This window comes from Glycine soja, chromosome 18 (assembly GCF_004193775.1).
Source record: "Glycine soja cultivar W05 chromosome 18, ASM419377v2, whole genome shotgun sequence".
NCBI lineage: Eukaryota > Viridiplantae > Streptophyta > Magnoliopsida > Fabales > Fabaceae > Glycine > Glycine soja.
The window spans coordinates 42,883,825-42,901,376 of record NC_041019.1 but is presented as its reverse complement, the minus strand read 5'-3'; the positions used below and the strand labels follow the sequence as shown (position 1 = coordinate 42,901,376).

Below are 17,552 nucleotides of genomic sequence, written 5' to 3'. Positions count from 1 at the left end.
TTATTTACATGACAAGACAACTAGTTGTGCATGCTGAATGTAGTGTATGACTAGAGGCAATCCATTTGACTTACAACCCTTTGATCCTGAGATAGATAGGACATTTCATAGATTAGTTAGGCATCATTTTATACCTTTTGATCTACCTGAGCATTCCATTACTGGTGAATCTGTGCATTCTGTTATTGGTGATTTTGAACATCCTGATTTTGAGCATTATAATTTTAAGCATTCTGATTCTAAGCATTCTGATTTTGAATATTCTGAGAACATGGCACAACCTCCACCCCGTGAGAGGACTCTAAGGGAAATGGCTGCACCTGATTTCACCTACGAAAGCTTGTGCATCCAATACCCTGATGAGGATGTCCCATATGTTCTTAAAACTGGACTGATTCATTTGCTTCCAAAGTTTCATGGCCTTGCAGGTGAAGACCCGCACAAACATTTGAAGGAATTTCGTATTGTTTGCTCCACCATGAAACCCCCAGATGTCCAAGAGGACCACATATTTCTGAAGGCTTTCCCTCATTTTTTAGAAGGAGTGGCAAAGGACTGGCTGTATTATCTTGCTCCAAGGTCCATCACGAGCTGGGATAACCTGAAGAGAGTATTCTTAGAAAAATTTTCCCTGCTTCCAGGACCACAGCCATCAGGAAGGATATCTCAGGTATTAGACAACTCAGTGGAGAGAGCCTGTATGAATACTGGGAGAGATTTAAAATACTATGTGCCAGTTGCCCTCACCATCAGATTTCGGAGCAGCTTCTTCTCCAATATTTTTATGAAAGACTCAGTAATATGGAGAGAAGTATGATAGATGCTGCCAGTGGTGGAGCCCTTGGAGACATGACTCCTGCTAAAGCCAGAAATTTAATTGAGAAGACGGCTTCCAACTCCCAGCAGTTTAGCGCCAGAAATGATGCTATAGTCATTAGAGGAGTGCATGAGGTAGCTACAAACTCAACTGCATCATCTGAAACTAAGAAGCTTGAAGGAAAACTGGATGCATTGGTTAACTTGGTAACCCAGCTGGCCTTGAACCAGAAATCTGTACTTGTTGCAAGGGTCTGTGGTTTGTGCTCCTCTGCTGACCACCATACAGACCTTTGCCCTTCCATGCAGCAACCTGGAGCAATTGAGCAACCCGAAGCTTATGCTGCAAATATTTACAATAGACCTCCTCAACCTCAGCAGCAAAATCAACCACAGCAGAACAATTATGACCTCTCCAGCAACAGATACAACCCTGGATGGAGGAATCACCCTAATCTCAGATGGTGCAGCCCTCAGCAACAACAACAGCAGCCTGCTCCTTCCTTCCAAAATGTTGCTGGCCCAAGCAGACCATGCATTCCTCCACCAATCCAACAACAGCAATAGCCCCAGAAACAGCCAACAGTTGAGGCCCCTCCACAACCTTCCCTCGAAGAACTTGTGAGGCAAATGACTATGCAGAACATGCAGTTTCAACAAGAGACCAAAGCTTCCATTCAGAGCTTGACTAATCAGATGGGACAATTAGCTACACAATTGAATCAACAACAGTCCCAGAATTCTGACAAGCTACCTTCTCAAGCTGTCCAAAATCCCAAAAATGTCAGTGCCATTTCATTGAGGTCGGGAAAGCAGTGTCAAGGACCTCAACCCGTAGCACCTTCCTCATCTTTAAATGAACCTGCCAAACTTCACTCTACTCCAGAAAAAGGTGATGACAAAAATTTACCTAACAATTTCTGTGCAGGTGAATCTTCTTCCACAGGTAATTCTGATTTGCAAAAGCAGCACATTCCCCCTCTTCCATTCCCTCCAAGAGCAGTTTCCAACAAAAAAATGGAAGAGGCAGAGAAAGAGATCTTGGAAACATTTAGAAAAGTAGAGGTAAATATACCTCTGCTGGATGCAATTAAGCAAATTCCAAGATATGCTAAATTCTTGAAGGAGTTGTGCACTAATAAGCGGAAGCTTAAAGGAAGTGAACGAATTAGCATGGGCAGAAATGTCTCCGCATTGATTGGTAAATCTGTTCCCCAAATTCCTGAAAAATGTAAAGATCAAGGTACATTCAACATACCTTGTATTATAGGGAATAGTAAGTTCAAGAATGCCATGCTAGATTTAGGAGCCTCTGTTAGTGTTATGCCTCTGTCTATTTTTAATTCTCTATCTCTAGGTCCCTTGCAGTCAACTGATGTGGTAATTCATTTAGCTAATAAAAGTGTTGCCTATCCTGTTGGTTTCATAGAAGATGTCTTAGTTAGAGTTGGTGAACTGATTTTCCCTGTTGATTTTTATATTTTGAATATGGAAGATGGATTTTCTCAAGGATCAGTTCCCATCATTCTAGGCAGACCCTTTATGAAAACTGCTAGAACTAAGATAGATGTTTATGCAGGCACACTATCCATGGAGTTTGGTGATATAACTGTTCATTTTAACATTCTGGATGCTATGAAATACCCATCTGAAGATCTTTCTGTATTTCGTGCTGAAATAATTGACCATGTTGTTGATGAATACATGACTGATATTTACTCTAATCTGCATACCTCTCACTCTTCGTGCATTGAGTCTGAAATTGTACTTGATCATATGTCTGAATTTGATGCTGAGAGTGAATCTGAAAGTGATATTGATTGCATGCCTGGTGGTGGTGTTTTACCTCTTGAGATTGATTTTATAGAGTCAGATAGGACTAACCATGTTTCAGGAAGTACACATACCTCTGACTTTCTTTATGAGGTGCAGGCTGAGAAACCATCTCCTTCTACCACTATCCAGCCAACCACACCAAAATTGAAGCCTCTGCCATCAAATTTGAAATACGCTTACTTGGATGATAGCAAAAGTTTTTCAGTGATTATATCTGCCTCCCTTGCTGATGAGCAAGAGGAGAAGTTGTTGTCTGTTCTCAAGAAGAATAAGAAGGCTATAGGCTGGACCCTGGCGGACATTCCTGGTATTAGCCCATCCACATGTATGCATCGAATAAATTTAGAGGATGGAGCTAAACCAGTAAGACAGCCACAAAGAAGACTCAACCCGGTGATTATTGATGTAGTGAAGAATGAGATAACCAAGCTTTTGCAAGCTGGAATCATTTATCCTATCTCCGACAGCCAATGGGTGAGTCCCGTCCAGGTAGTCCCGAAGAAGACCGGCCTCGTAGTGATAAAAAATGAGAAGGAGGAGCTGATTCCTACTCGGGTGCAGAACAATTGGAGAGTCTGCATTGACTATAGGAGGCTGAACCAAGTTACCAAAAAGGACCATTTTCCCCTGCCATTCATTGACCAAATGCTTGAATGCCTGGCAGGTAAATCTCACTACTGTTTCCTTGATGGTTTTTCTGGTTATATGCAAATTACTATTGCTCCTAAGGATCAGGAAAAGACCACATTCACCTGCCCCTTCGGCACTTTTGCCTATAGGAGGATGCCTTTCGGCCTGTGCAATGCTCCTGGTACCTTCCAGCGATGCATGATTAGTATTTTCAGTGATTTCTTAGAAAATTGCATAGAGGTGTTTATGGATGATTTCACTGTATATGGATCCTCTCTTGATGGTTGTTTGGATAATTTGGAAAAAGTTTTGAATAGATGCATTGAAACTAACCTTGTTCTAAATTTTGAAAAATGTCATTTTATGGTTGAGCAAGGTATAGTTTTAGGCCACATTATTTCCAATAAGGGTATTGAAGTAGATCCTGCAAAAATTTATGTTATTTCACAATTGCCTTACCCTTCTTGTGTGTGAGAGGTGCGATCTTTTCTTGGTCATGCAGGATTTTACAGGCGCTTTATAAGGGATTTTAGCAAAGTAGCCCTTCCACTGTCCAACTTGTTGCAAAAAGAGGTGGAGTTTGACTTTAATGATAGATGCAAAGAGGCTTTTGATTGCCTCAAAAGAGCGCTGACTACCACCCCCATCATCCAGGCACCCGATTGGACAACCCCTTTTGAGCTTATGTGTGATGCATCAAATTATGCATTGGGGGCTGTCCTTGCTCAGAAAATTGATAAAATGCCCAGGGTGATATACTATGCTTCTAGGACTTTAGATGCTGCCCAAGCGAATTATACTACTACTGAGAAGGAGCTTCTAGCCATAGTTTTTGCTCTTGAAAATTTTCGATCTTATTTGCTTGGTACCCGCATTATTGTTTATACTGACCATGCAGCTCTAAAGTACTTGTTGAAGAAGGCTGATTCTAAGCCTAGGTTGATCCGATGGATGCTCTGGCTTCAAGAGTTTGACTTGGAGATCCGTGATAGGAGCGGAGCACAACATATAGTTGCTGATCATTTGAGTCGGATCGAACGTGTATCGGATGCGAATTCACCCATTCGGGATGATTTCCCAGATGATCATTTGTATATACTGTATAGTATTTCTGACTCTCTTTCTACTCCCTGGTTTGCTAACATTGTCAGTTATTTAGTTGCTTCTGTTTTTCCTCCCTTAGCATCTAAAGCCCAAAAAGATAAAATTAAGAGTGATGCTAAGCATTTTATTTGGGATGACCCCTACTTGTGGAAATTGTGCAGTGATCAGGTCATTAGACGATGCATTCCAAATCATGAGACTGACTCAGTCCTGCAGTTCTGTCATTCTTCCGCACCGAGAGGTCATCTGGGTGTTCAAAGGACAGCTCGCAAAGTGTTTGATTGTGGTTTTTATTGGCCTACCATTTTTAAGGATGCGTGGAAGATTTGCAGCACTTGTGAGTAGTGTCAGAGAGCAGGAAATACACTTACATGGCGACAACAAAATGCCTCAGCAACCTATGCTATTCTGTGAGGTGTTTGATGTCAGGGGTATAGATTTCATGGGCCCTTTTCCTGTCTCTTTTGGTTATGTTTACATTCTCCTTGCAGTTGACTATGTTTCAAAATGGGAGGAAGCCAAGCCCACTAGAACTAATGATGCTAAAGTTGTTGCAGATTTTGTCAGGTCTAATCTATTTTGCAAGTTTGGAGTACCTAAAGCAATTGTTAGTGATCAAGGAACCCATTTTTGCAACAGAACAATGCATGCCCTGCTTAAAAAGTACGGGGTGGTACACAGGGTATCCACACCATACCACCCCCAGACCAATGGACAGGCAGAAATTTCTAACAGGGAGATTAAGAGAATTTTAGAGAAGATTGTGCAGCCAAGCAGGAAAGATTGGAGTACCAGGCTTGATGATGCTCTCTCAGCACATCGGACTGCCTACAAAGCACCCATAGGAATGTCTCCTTATCGGATTGTCTTTGGAAAGGCATGTCATCTTCCAGTGGAAATTGAGCACAAAGCATACTGGGCAGTGAAGACTTGCAACTTCTCCATGGATCAAGCTGATGAGGAAAGAAAGTTGCAACTGAGTGAGTTAGATGAAATCCGCCTAGAAGCCTACGAGAATGCCAAGTTCTACAAAGAAAAGACCAAGAAGTTCCATGATAGCATGATAGTTAAGAAGGACTTCATGGTGGGGCAAAAAGTGCTATTGTATAATTCTAGGCTTGGACTCATGAGTGGTAAGTTGAGGTCTAAGTGGATTGGTCCTTTTGTTGTTACTAATGTTTTTCCTTATGGTACAGTTGAGATCAAAAGCGACTCCACAAATAAGAGCTTCAAGGTCAACGACCATCGACTTAAGCCATTCCTCACGAACCCTTCTTTAGTGGACGTAGTGGTGGAAGAGACTTCCTTACTCCACCCTACTCTTCCTCCACCATGACTTAGGGAGTTCTTCTCTTCCTATCTCCTTCCTTGCTTTTATTACACTTGTCCGATTCTATTTGATGATTTAATTGTTTTTAATCTCTTAATTGTGCTACATTGAGGACAATGTGTTATTTAAGTATGGGGGGGGGGGGGAGTGTTCTTTGGTTTTTGTTAGTTTTGTTGGTTTTGTTAATTTGTTAGTTGTGTTAATTTGTTAATGTTGTTAGTTTCGTCAGATTTTTAGTTTAATATTTTGGGTCAATTCTGTGCGCATGTACGACTTTGCATGTTTTTCTTTGAATCATATGATATGTTCAAGAAATGGGTAATTGTTTTGAAAATAAAAGTTTTTGACATTTTGTGACTTGAAATCTTTGATTCTCCTCTACATGTCATGATAGTTTTGAAAGCTCAATTTGAAAGTGATGAGTTTACCTTTGTGAGAATTTGAGCCATCCATCATCATAATCATTTGGTGTGTTTTGCCCCATTGATTGCTTGCACAATAGCCTTGGCTTGATTCTTGTTGATGCTTCCTAATTCACATGCATATTTGGATATGATTGAGGCAATTTTGTTCTTATAAGCTTCTAGCCAAATAGACTTACCTTGACTTAATTCCTTTGATAGACCTTTTGAGCCTTGTTTCCCTTTCCTTGTTTTGAAGCTCACTACAAGCCTTAAGTGAAAAACCATGATATCACCATATCCTTAAGGAATTTTGGAGCTTTGGAATTGTTTTGGGAATAAGTGTGGGGGTTTTTGTTTCATTGAATAACATGTTTTGTTGGCCATGCTTCATGATATATTTTGAGCCATACTTGATGTACATTGCATATTGGTTAAATGTTGGACATGCTGAATATGATGTTGTTTCTCAAAGGCTAAGCCATACTTGATGTTCATTGCATATTGGTTAAATGTTGGACATGCTGAATATGATGTTGTTTCTCAAAGGCTAAAAAAAATTATAAAAAAAAATCGAAAAAGAAAAAGAAAAGCAGTAAAGTTGAGTGAATAAGATCTTAAATGACAAAAGAATGATGAGACTCTTGGTTCTACTCTTTATGTTTAAATTTTATCTTTACTTCTTTTTATTTTTTATGTTTTCTTATTATGCACTTATTCCCCATTGCTCCTCTATTCCTTTGGGATTCAGCCACTTATTCCATATTTTTCAATACCTTGTCCTTGGCCCCATTACAACCTTAAAAGACCTTTTGATCCTCATGTGCTTGTGTTTATGGGTTGATTGTCAATTTTAGAATCTTGCCAAGTTTATGTGGTGTTTGTTTTCATGGGTGCTTTGAGGGTAAATAGTAGCCTAAACACTTGAGAGATAGAGTGTATATCTTGTGAGGCTTTATCACTTTTCATTCTTGAGCTGATTAACTATTTTGCCATGATTGGGTTGCTTGGATGATTTTCATGAATGTCTTGACTTTTCGGATCTCCTTATGTTAGATGTTACCCATTCCTTTCATTCCTTGATGTTCATTGAGAAATATGTGAATGTTTTCGTTTGTCTCTCTTTGATATCCTTGGATTTTGTTCTTTGTTTCATTTTGCCCAGGAGTGCAAAAGGCTAAGTATGGGGGGTTTTGATGTGCCATCATTTTCTTCTATTTTCTAAACCCTTTTTGCACCATTTTAATTACTGATTGGTCTTAATTGTCAATTAATTAGGCAGTTTTATTATTTGGGCTCATTTAGCTAATTTGATGTTTTTAATCTAATTTCAAGAATTAATGAAACATTGAGCTTAATCCGAATTTTGGTTGTGGACTTGAAGAGGGCAAATAAAGCAGCGCTTACCTTAGTTAATTTCTAATTAGGAAATTTCGCAATTTTATTTTATGTGGTTCAGTGTTTATTTCGTTTTGGGCCAGAGTATTGTAATAGGGCTCAGTGACTTTGAGTGACTCTTTTTAAATAGCAGTCTTGGGATTCGTGCAGGGCATTCTGTGAGACTATTATTTAGAGCTTAGGGTTTATGGTTTGGAAGTTTTTCTGTTCTAATGCTACTGTTTCGTTCTTAATGCAATTTTCGATTTCCTGCTTCTAATTACAATTTCGTTCTTGTTTCTTCTTCTACTTTCATTTACGTTTTTGTTTTCATTTTCGTTTATGTCTCATTTACGTTTTTGTTTATTTACGTTTCTGCTTCATGTTTCATTTACGTTTTCTGTTTGAATCTATGGAAGGCTAATTATTCTGGTGTTGTTTCCTTCTGAGGAAGAAGCCCAACTCTCTTTGAGGTTTCGTTTATGATGTGGTTCCCTGGCAGTTTTCCCTTCATCAGTTAACCCAAATTCGTGAACATTAATCAGTGCACGCTTCGTGTTCGATTAATTGCCTCTGAGCCTAACTTGCGTTCATGCTTAATGGACGAAGGGCTAACTGGTGTATGTGGTGCCTAATCACGTATTGACAACCCTAGGTTGATTTTCGCTTAGTAAATTGAAATAGGGTTGGATTAAGTGGTTAACTGTTAGGGACGAATTCTCCATAACCCAGGATAAGAGAATGGCTTCTGAATCAGAGGAAACAACCCATTTTTAATATTATTAGTTTCGTATTCCAGTTTACTTGTTCTGCTCCTTAAATCACAAAACAAACAAAGCCCCCAATCGTTACTGTTATTGTAAGTATATTATGAACAATTGGTTTATCATTGCTCGTTGGGAAACGACCTAGGATCACTTCCTAGTTACTGTATTTTCATGTTTATTTGATTCGGGTACGGCCTCGATCAAGGACCCTTAAGAATTGATGCATTGTACTATCCAACTTAGGCCAGTAACAAACAAGAGTAAAGAGTTATGTAACAAGAACTTAGTAGTACCTTCCAATTCAGCTTAATATGGGATAGTGAGGCATGTGTTTCTTTGAGAGAAAAAAAGGGCCACACATTTTGTCTTTTCAGTGTGGAATTAACATGAAGGGGGCTGAAAGTGAAACAAAAACTAGTTGCACCGTGTATGTTTTAAGAGGAAATTGAACAACTAGAGTAAAAATAACAATCCTATCTTTCTTTGAGCAAGCAGTTTAATTTAATGTCAAGAGGATCCTTAACACTACTACAAAAATAGCATTTTACATCGGTGGAAAACGCCTTTCAAAGACAGTGGACGCGCATCTTTGAAACTAACGCCGTTGTAGAGGGTGGATGTTTCTACGACGGTCGTAAAAGGACTGTCTTAGAAACACATGATAAACAAAGTCGTTCCTACGACAGCACCGATGCAGAAAGTAGTACTTTCTGCATCGGTGCTGTCGTAGGAATGACTTTGTTTATCACGTGTTCTACGACGGTCCTTTTACGACCGATGTAGTTTGTCATGTGTTCTACAATGGTCCTTTTTCGACTGATGTAGAAAACTTTGTTAACTGCAGCAGCACCAGATGATATCCCCACCTGTGATATTTACAATACAAACAGAATAGCATTAAAGATACTGCCTCCTCCTAATGCCATCCATGGTATCGCCAAAGTACAGTTCAAATCATGCAACTAAAAAAAGATGATGCACATAAACAAAGCCAATAAGAGGTTTGCAAGGAAAACTTCATTTTAGAAGTTAGGAGATGGTGTCAAACTTAACTAACATATGGAAGATAGCTAAAAAACAAAAAAAAAAGGAACAACATACCTGGAGATTAATCAAGAACACGTGGGAAGTAGTAGTTGGAAACAAATTACGCGATAATGATCACCCCGCATGCAACCTGGATTACATATGACAAAAGACAAATTCAGAAGTATGCATCCAAACCTTTAGATGAACAAAGATAATAATAACTTAATTAATAGGCTTAATAATAACTCAATAAACTGATGAAGAAGAAAAACCTGTTGAAAAAATAGGCCAATGGTAGCTGGATTTGGCCCAGTGAAACCCATTAGAATTTAAAGATCTGCTATTGAAATCAACTTAATTTGTTACTGTCAAAGAAGATAATTCACGAGAGCAATTGCTAATGATCTGAAATACTAGCAACCAAGTTAATCTCAAAGAAGATAATTCAGGAGAGCAATTTTGCAAGAAATTAAACCATCACTTCACTACTCATACAGCTGCCTAATGCTGAATAAAAGGATCCTTTGTTGAAATCATTTAGTGCCAATCTAGTGAATCAACCCACCACTTCATTACATCAATGGAGACTAAATTAAACCACGACATTGACTTAAACTTTTATAAACTTGAAGATAAATCAACTAAACTAAATTTAAAAAGAAACCATGAGAAACCTAAATAAAAATTTGGGGTAAGACATTTGATTTGTTCTTTGTATTGTGTGATAGGTGACATGCAACAAACCATAAAGAAATATTCTAAATTATGATTATTTAGAATAAAAATAGTTGCATTAATTCATTTTATTAAATATATTTTTATTAAATAAAAATAGTTGTTATTTTATTAAATATATTTTTTAAATCACATGCAATTTATTTTTATTTCTTTAATTCATTTTCTTACCTCTATCATTTCCTATTCTTGTTATCCATTTTAGTTGGAAATATGAGAAGCTTCTAGAATATTTTTGAAGCAAACAAATATTTTTGAAGGAGTTTGTAATAATTTGATGATATGATATGCTGTAACATTCAGCCCAGTAAATTTGATTATATGATATGTTGTAACATTCAGCCCAGTAAATAAAGAGTTTGTATAGAGACAAACGTACCTATGCAACGTACCTGTGCCCAAACTCTTTGAAGAACATAGTTCAATGTGTTCTCATGCCTGTAAGCAGATTGCACCACCATAAAAATTAATACAAGAATATAATAATATAAGAATTAAACATCATTATACAGTCTTACTAATTCTCAAGTAAGCATCAAATTTAGACATACAAGTCATCAAAAAATAGGTGAAGAAGCAACAAGTGAAAAACAATATCATAATTTTTGAAAAATAAGACATACGGGCACAATACATCGTTCTCTATGATAAAACAAAGTCAACCAAAATCAAATTATTCAAATTTCTTTAAAGGAGTCATGACAGTGAGACAAAAAGGCAAGAGTAATGCACCAAATTAGATAAGAAAAAATAAAGCTCTCAACTCATTAGTTAGTGAACAACAGAAAATTACCTATAAGTTGTTGAATGCCAAATGCGCATTGTGCCATCCTCAGAGCCAGTAATGATTATAGATGGTTCAGGATCAAAGCATACAACATATACATATTGTGTGTGACCTTTTAGAGTCTGAACATAACTTTTGGTTTGATAATCCCATACTTGTTTCAAAGGTTTTATTGGCATAATAATTCCTATCCAATGACAAATATAGGAAACCAAATTAAAGCCAAGATTCCAAATGTGCAACAAAAGATAGCATAAATCACTTTTTAGTTTTTATCATAGGTGTATGGAAATAAAAAAAATAGGAAGATGGTGGATAAAAAAATTTCTAATAACTTAAAAGGGGGAATTCCTGGGAGAATCAGAGGTATTTGAACAAAAAAGATTGAACTTTGTACATGTATACCCAAATTCACACCCCTATAATAGTTTACAACATTATATTTACACCTAGATTTATGCAGTTTCATGTCAAAACCTTTTTGCCCAACTCCACATGCAATTCAATAATGTTGCATATTAGCTGTCTATATTTGTCTCCAAATCAGAATGCTCTCATTTGCCAAGAAAAAAACAACACATGTGAAGCAGAAGAAATTGATGAAATTCTCAAGTTTCAACTGTGGCAAAGAAGTTAATATTCTTATATAAGAATTGCAGTTTTGTTTCAACTACGAAGATGCAATGATCAAATCATGGTAAAAGAAAAAGGAAATGAAAGAAAAAAAAGTAAGAACTAAGAAGAGAAATGGCACAAGGAAAGGACATGAAAGGAAAAAAACAGATAGAGGAGTAAAAAAAATCATTGTAGAGTCAACCTAATTGTAAGTCTTTATGGAACTCACACTGGTAGTTGCAAGTTGAAGCCAAACAAGAAATGCAAACTTCAGGTCATAGTACATAGGACACCTGAAAAAACCATTAAAATTACATGTGATTTAGTTCACCATGAGTCTGCAATAAGGACTATTATTTTAAAACTATTATTTTAAAACTCACTTGTCTAAATATAGATTAGAAATTATTCAAACTACAAACAAAATGAATAATAGAGCCCATACCTCGACATCTACTCCTACACTTTTTATATTGACCGTTTCAACAAACAAATTAAATTTTCCCTCATACCTCTGCAAATTAAAGTAGGCATACACATTAGAAACACAACCACATAAATGACATTGAGAAAAGACACTATATTAGCTTTGGCTATTGTTGTATAGAAACTAAACAACCATAGCACATAGTAGAACAACGTACCTCTGCAAGTTGTTTCTCTATCATTTCAACACCTTCTAGAAGTGTTTTTAGGAGTTGTGCTGCTTCAGAAGACTCCTCAAGAGATTCAATTTTTGAAAAGCTGTCCTTTACAACTGAGGAAGCTCTTCCCAAATTATCATCTACATCTAGTAAACTCTTTGCAAAATTCTACATCAAATTAGAAAATTGAAACCACTCAGCACAAAACCGAAAAGCACGTGACAAGGGCAACAGGGATGAATCACAAAATAAGAATTAGACAAAGGCCAAAACTCAGACCTGTATAGAAATTTTTTTCGAATTCTCTACTTCACTTCTTGTCCTATCCATGACATTCTCCATCTCTGCATTTTCTCAATCTCCTTGTGCTTCAACTTCAAAAGTTGTTCCTTCTCAACAACAAGCTTTATCAAATCATCCCTGGATAGATCACATTCACTCTCTACATCTGAATCAGAAAACAAAGTTCATTAACAAACTTTTAATCTTTATTTTTAACCAATCAAAGTTGAGGCTGAGATTCCAAAATAGAACCTGATTCTTTGGTTTGATCCACAGCTTCAGCTTGTTCAGACTGATCAGATACCTTTGCTTCTTCACTTGCATGCTCATGCGAGGCTATTGAAGAAAACCCGAATCTCGAAGTCAATGATGAATTCAGAAAATTGGTTTGAAGCGGAATCAACTAGAACATAACAAAACACACATAGACTTAACGAGAATTTCTATCTAAAACTAAATTTGCTCAACATAGAATCATAAGGGAAAAGTAAAGAAATTCTAAAATTGACAAAATAATTCATAGAAAAAACCATAACAGGATAAACTAAACTCAGATGGCATAAAAATGCCAAAACTGTAGAGTTTTCAATAAACTCTAAAACCCTAGAAAACCCTCCACTACTAAAAATAACAAAAAATCAAATTTTGATTGCATTTTCGAAGTGCGGTTACCTTATTGGGAGATGGGTGAAGGAGGGAATGGAAGTTATTGGACAGGGTGGTGGAGAAAGGTTGGGAATTTCGTGAAACAGAGAAAAGGGTGAAGCTTCGAGAAAGGATGGCAGAGGAACGGTGGGTCTACAAGTGTGAGGGTATGGTGGGTCGACCAGTGGAAGCTAGGTAATGGAGAGTACACTCAGGGTATGGTCAGCGCGCAAAGTGGGAGGGTATGAAGAAAAGAAGGCAGACGCTAAGCAGTGAGGGTATGGCACAGAGTAGTGAGGAGTCACAAATAAGAAGGGAAAGTCTATTATATAGTTCAAAATTAAAGACGGGTTTTACACTAACCCCATCGTTGTCTCCAGTATGCTTCAAAGACGGTGTCAACCAGACACGTCTTTGTTTCATTGCAATTCCCATTCAAAGACAGGTAACTGTATCACCGTCTTTGTATAACTAACTATATTTACGGAAATGCCACTGCCTTATTGTTTAAAACGGCTTTTCTACGACCGTCGTAGAAAGTGCGATGTAGAAAAGACTTTTTTTTAGTAGTGTAAGCTTAATTATTTGTCAAGCCTTTAATGTAACTTAAAATAATTTGATCCCTTCCTGCATGTATTGATTAACAATTGATTGAAACTGTAGTTGAGTACATTAGAAGGACTAGATATTATTGTTATGCTTACACCATTTTTGGTTATGAATATCTGCAGGGTATCGCCTTATATACTGCTCGCTTACTTTCAATAAACTAAAGAGGTATTTAATTTTTAAGTATTTAAATTATTGAAGAAAAATATCAATTTTGTTCCTTTTTCGATTTTGTATAGGATCGATCTATTTGCTTCCATCTTTGTTGTTTGAGTTGATGCTGCCAAGGTAGGAAAATAAAGGAGAATGAAATCAGATCTTCATAATCTGATCTTGATATCAACTAGCTGAATCTCCTAGAATAAAGGAGAATACAATCTAATCTGATTTCAATTTTAGCTGCGCATATCTTCTAGGATCCTTATTTGTAACTCTTCTAGAATCATTTTAGGCTATAAAATTTAGCAAACTCCCTGGCCATAATCCTTTATATTCAGGGTCTGCACTACTTCTAGCAACAATTTTCTATTTTTTGCTTCTTCAAGTAACCAAATTACCCCCAAAGAAATGTACACTATGCAGAAGTGAACTTTTGGTTAATAATGGATCCAGGGCAATCTACATGTGTGAATACTTTGATGCCTTGCTGCCCGGTATGATAGAAATAAATTAATCTTCCCATGGCCACTAATCTTTGGTACCATGCCATATCAACTGGATCTCCTTTGTCTTCACTTCCAAGTTTTTTGTTAGGATCTATAGGAGTTTTAGGTGGCCTATAACCCATCATGCTAGTGTCTTTGAGAAGATCCAAAATATACTTTCATTAGTGTCCCTAAACAGCTACAACTGAGAAAGTAGCCTATTTATATATACTCATGACACAACATAATACAAACACACCAAATCAATCAGACTCAAATAGTTTGATCACAACAGGGTAACATCTAGAAATAATAGTAAAGTTAGTGTCTAAGTTGGTTAATAATTCCCAGCACTATTTAGGACATCTTTCTCCACTTCAAAAAGTGTCTTATTTGTGTTTGTTTTGCATCAATATAGTGTTTAGAAATATAATGTTTTACTAGCTAGGCTACATTAATCCATCAAAGCCAACCCGACATTAAGTTAATTATCCTTATTGAAAGAGACTTATCGTTAATTTAGAAATATTTAAATTTGGCTATTTCCCCTTTTTAAGCCATCTCATGTGTTGGTGTTATTATGTAATTTCTTTTCAAGTGTTAACTCGATGAGTTCCATTTCTTGAAAAAGTTGTTACAAGTTGGAAATTAAGTAGCTGAAGAATCCAAAAGAGAATCGAAGAAATGGAAATTCTTGAAATTGCTAAGGATTAGATCAAATGTCTAGTGTAAGATTTAAATAGAATATTTTTTTTGTTTGTCAAGATATCCTATAAGCAACATTATCATAATAAAGGAACAAAGTTGGCAACACTGTCAACTGATCGGTACATGGAATAACAATGTAACAATAATGATTTTTGGCCTTCTAATTAAGGATGAGATTGTGCAGTATAATAATTCACTGGTGTTTTTATACAGTGGGCATATTGATCATTCAAATGGGTCTGATATATGCTGAATGGGGAATTACATTAGATAACTTCATGAAACTTTGCATCGGAGTAGGAATTTTCATTATAGTTGCAGTATGTAACAATGTCCCTAGTGTCTGTCATTTCTTTTTCCTTTTTCCTTTTTGCTATTTTCTGTTTCTGCTCTTGTTGCTTTGTGGGTAGGATACCCCTTTAATGAGTTTTTTATTTGGCTGATAAAAAAAAGTTGCTGACAAACAATAATTTGATTATCTATTTAGAGAATTTGGCATTTAAGTTCTTATGGTATGACATGTTCAATTTTTATTTCCAAGTCATTGTTCTCTTCTTTGTTCTTTCTTGGTAAAAGTGTAATGCATATGATTTGCCTTACTCCTATTCAGGTGAAAATCCTTTGCTTGCAGTAGCTGTTATCTACATTGCCAATATAGGAGAGGTAATTGTTATCTACAAACTTAATTGTTTAACTGATTTGCGACCCTTGTTTTTCATGTTTGGATTGATAACTGATTTTCTCAGCTTCTACTAAGTTATGATGTTTGGATTGATAATACTAGGCTACATTCGTTCCCCTGCTTATACTGTTTCTCTTAATAGCGAGGTTTATGTGGCTGAAATAGATAAATGTTCTAATAATAATGTAGCAGGCTGTAAAGGTGCAAGAATGGTCTTTTTGTGTATCTAGTGGAGTAGTGGTTAATCTGTTTGAGTTTAATTTCCAATAACCCCGAACATGGCAGCACCCAAGTCCATCATAGAAATCATCATAACCATTCCCTGCAGCAGCAACAACTTCTTGTTTTTTCTTGTCCATTCCATGATCCCTTGCACTTGTCAAATTACTAGGCATGTTGGTGGAGTTGTGGTTCTTACCATTAGATTTATGGTTATCAGAATGCCCATCTGCTTTAGCAAACACCTTGTCACCTTTCACAGACTTTGAACAAAGACCCCCCATATGTAAAACTCAATCTTTGTACAGAAAAAACAAAAAAAACTCCTCCTGTAGCAGCTCAGGTCACCCAAATCAGGAACTGATATAAATTATATTAGAGCACACGTTTTTCAAAATGTTGTGGTGAAGTCTTGACATCTTGTATATATATGTATGCTTTGGTGAAGAGGGAAACTTGCAGTTACAACAAATGAGTTTACTAGTTGGTGCCTATGGCTACAATGATTTCAATTGTTGTCATCTACCTAAAATTCTAAGTCATATTACAAAGGACAAAGTTTTTTTTTTCTTAGTAGGATTCAGCTAATAGCATAGACAGACCTGCAATATGTGAAAGCATGTAACATGTGTGATGCTTCCCCACTTTCACTTAGTAGGATTCAATTTTTTTTTTTTGTTTTTTAATTTCACACTTCCCATTTCTCATTACATAAGCAAACATGGCTTTCCCCAATTTGAAATCAGCAAGTTTTGCCAAGACATGTGTGATGCTTATCATTCCAATTTCACTAGGCTTGACTCTCATAACATGCATATCTCTCAAAAGGTCCAATGCTTCATGAAGCAACTGACTCCTATCATAGCTCTTAATCATACTGCTCCAAGAAACAACATCCTTGTTCTCAATCTTATCAAATAATAAGTGTGCCATTAGTGACAATAAACAGTAGCTTAATTTAAACAAAAGCAGGGCACCCAATGGGTCAAAACACATTAGTTTTGTGTAATTTGAGTTTGATTTTCTGCTCAACGTCATAATTGTTCTGTACTTGTTGTCTGTATTTATTGAATAAAATTAGAGAGAGCGGCCAGCAAGGTTCCATTCAAGGCATTGTTAGAAAATATGGTGTAGTTGACTACCATTAGCAAATGCAATTTAAGATTGTATTAATAACACAAAATGAGCAAAATGCATCTAAGCCTGTATCATTACTTGCATTTTCCTCTGTAGTTTCATATCCCCATCAACCACTATACCATCCAATTTAAGCAATTGATTCATCAATAACTCAATCAGATTAAGCAAATCTGTTTATCTTTATATTAAATGAACCATTAAGATTTTAAGAACTGCATAGTGAGAAGTTTATATGAACTCCATAATTCTATAGGCTAAGTTATTACATGGTTGTTAGTTCATGCAGTCTGGTCATATGAGCATTAGTAATGTTACATAATTTGGTTGAGCATAAGCCGAATTACTTTGGTGTAGTTGAACTAGGTTTGGCTCTGAGTTCTTCTAATGCCATTACTCATTAGTTCTCAAAGGTTATTTTATGCAAAATGTGATACATATCGTTGCTATGGCAGTATGGCCCATGGCTAATTGGCATATGCTTTTTATTTTTAGGTTATCATTTACTACTGCTAATTGGCCTTGATGTGGAAGCTGTTTGATTATAGCAACTCC

The 17,552-nt window shown here is 36.5% G+C and overlaps 1 protein-coding gene, 1 non-coding gene and 1 pseudogene across 2 annotated transcripts; all 3 read right to left on the bottom strand.

The window, feature by feature from the left end:
* Nucleotides 1-648: 648 nt before the first annotated feature.
* On the bottom strand, nt 649-755 carry LOC114397845. Its single transcript, XR_003663462.1, has one exon. It is a non-coding gene; the product is annotated as a small nucleolar RNA R71 (small nucleolar RNA).
* A 7,909-nt stretch (nt 756-8,664) lies between these two features.
* Nucleotides 8,665-16,793, bottom strand: LOC114397272 (annotated as a pseudogene).
* Nucleotides 8,939-10,991, bottom strand: LOC114397273 (coatomer subunit beta'-1-like). The gene is made up of 3 exons (XM_028359357.1): nt 10,819-10,991; nt 10,418-10,463; nt 8,939-9,127 (listed from the first exon to the last, which is right to left on the bottom strand). Exons 1-3 carry the CDS (start codon nt 10,989-10,991, stop codon nt 8,939-8,941), a joined length of 408 nt encoding a protein of 135 aa, XP_028215158.1.
* Nucleotides 16,794-17,552: the final 759 nt, after the last annotated feature.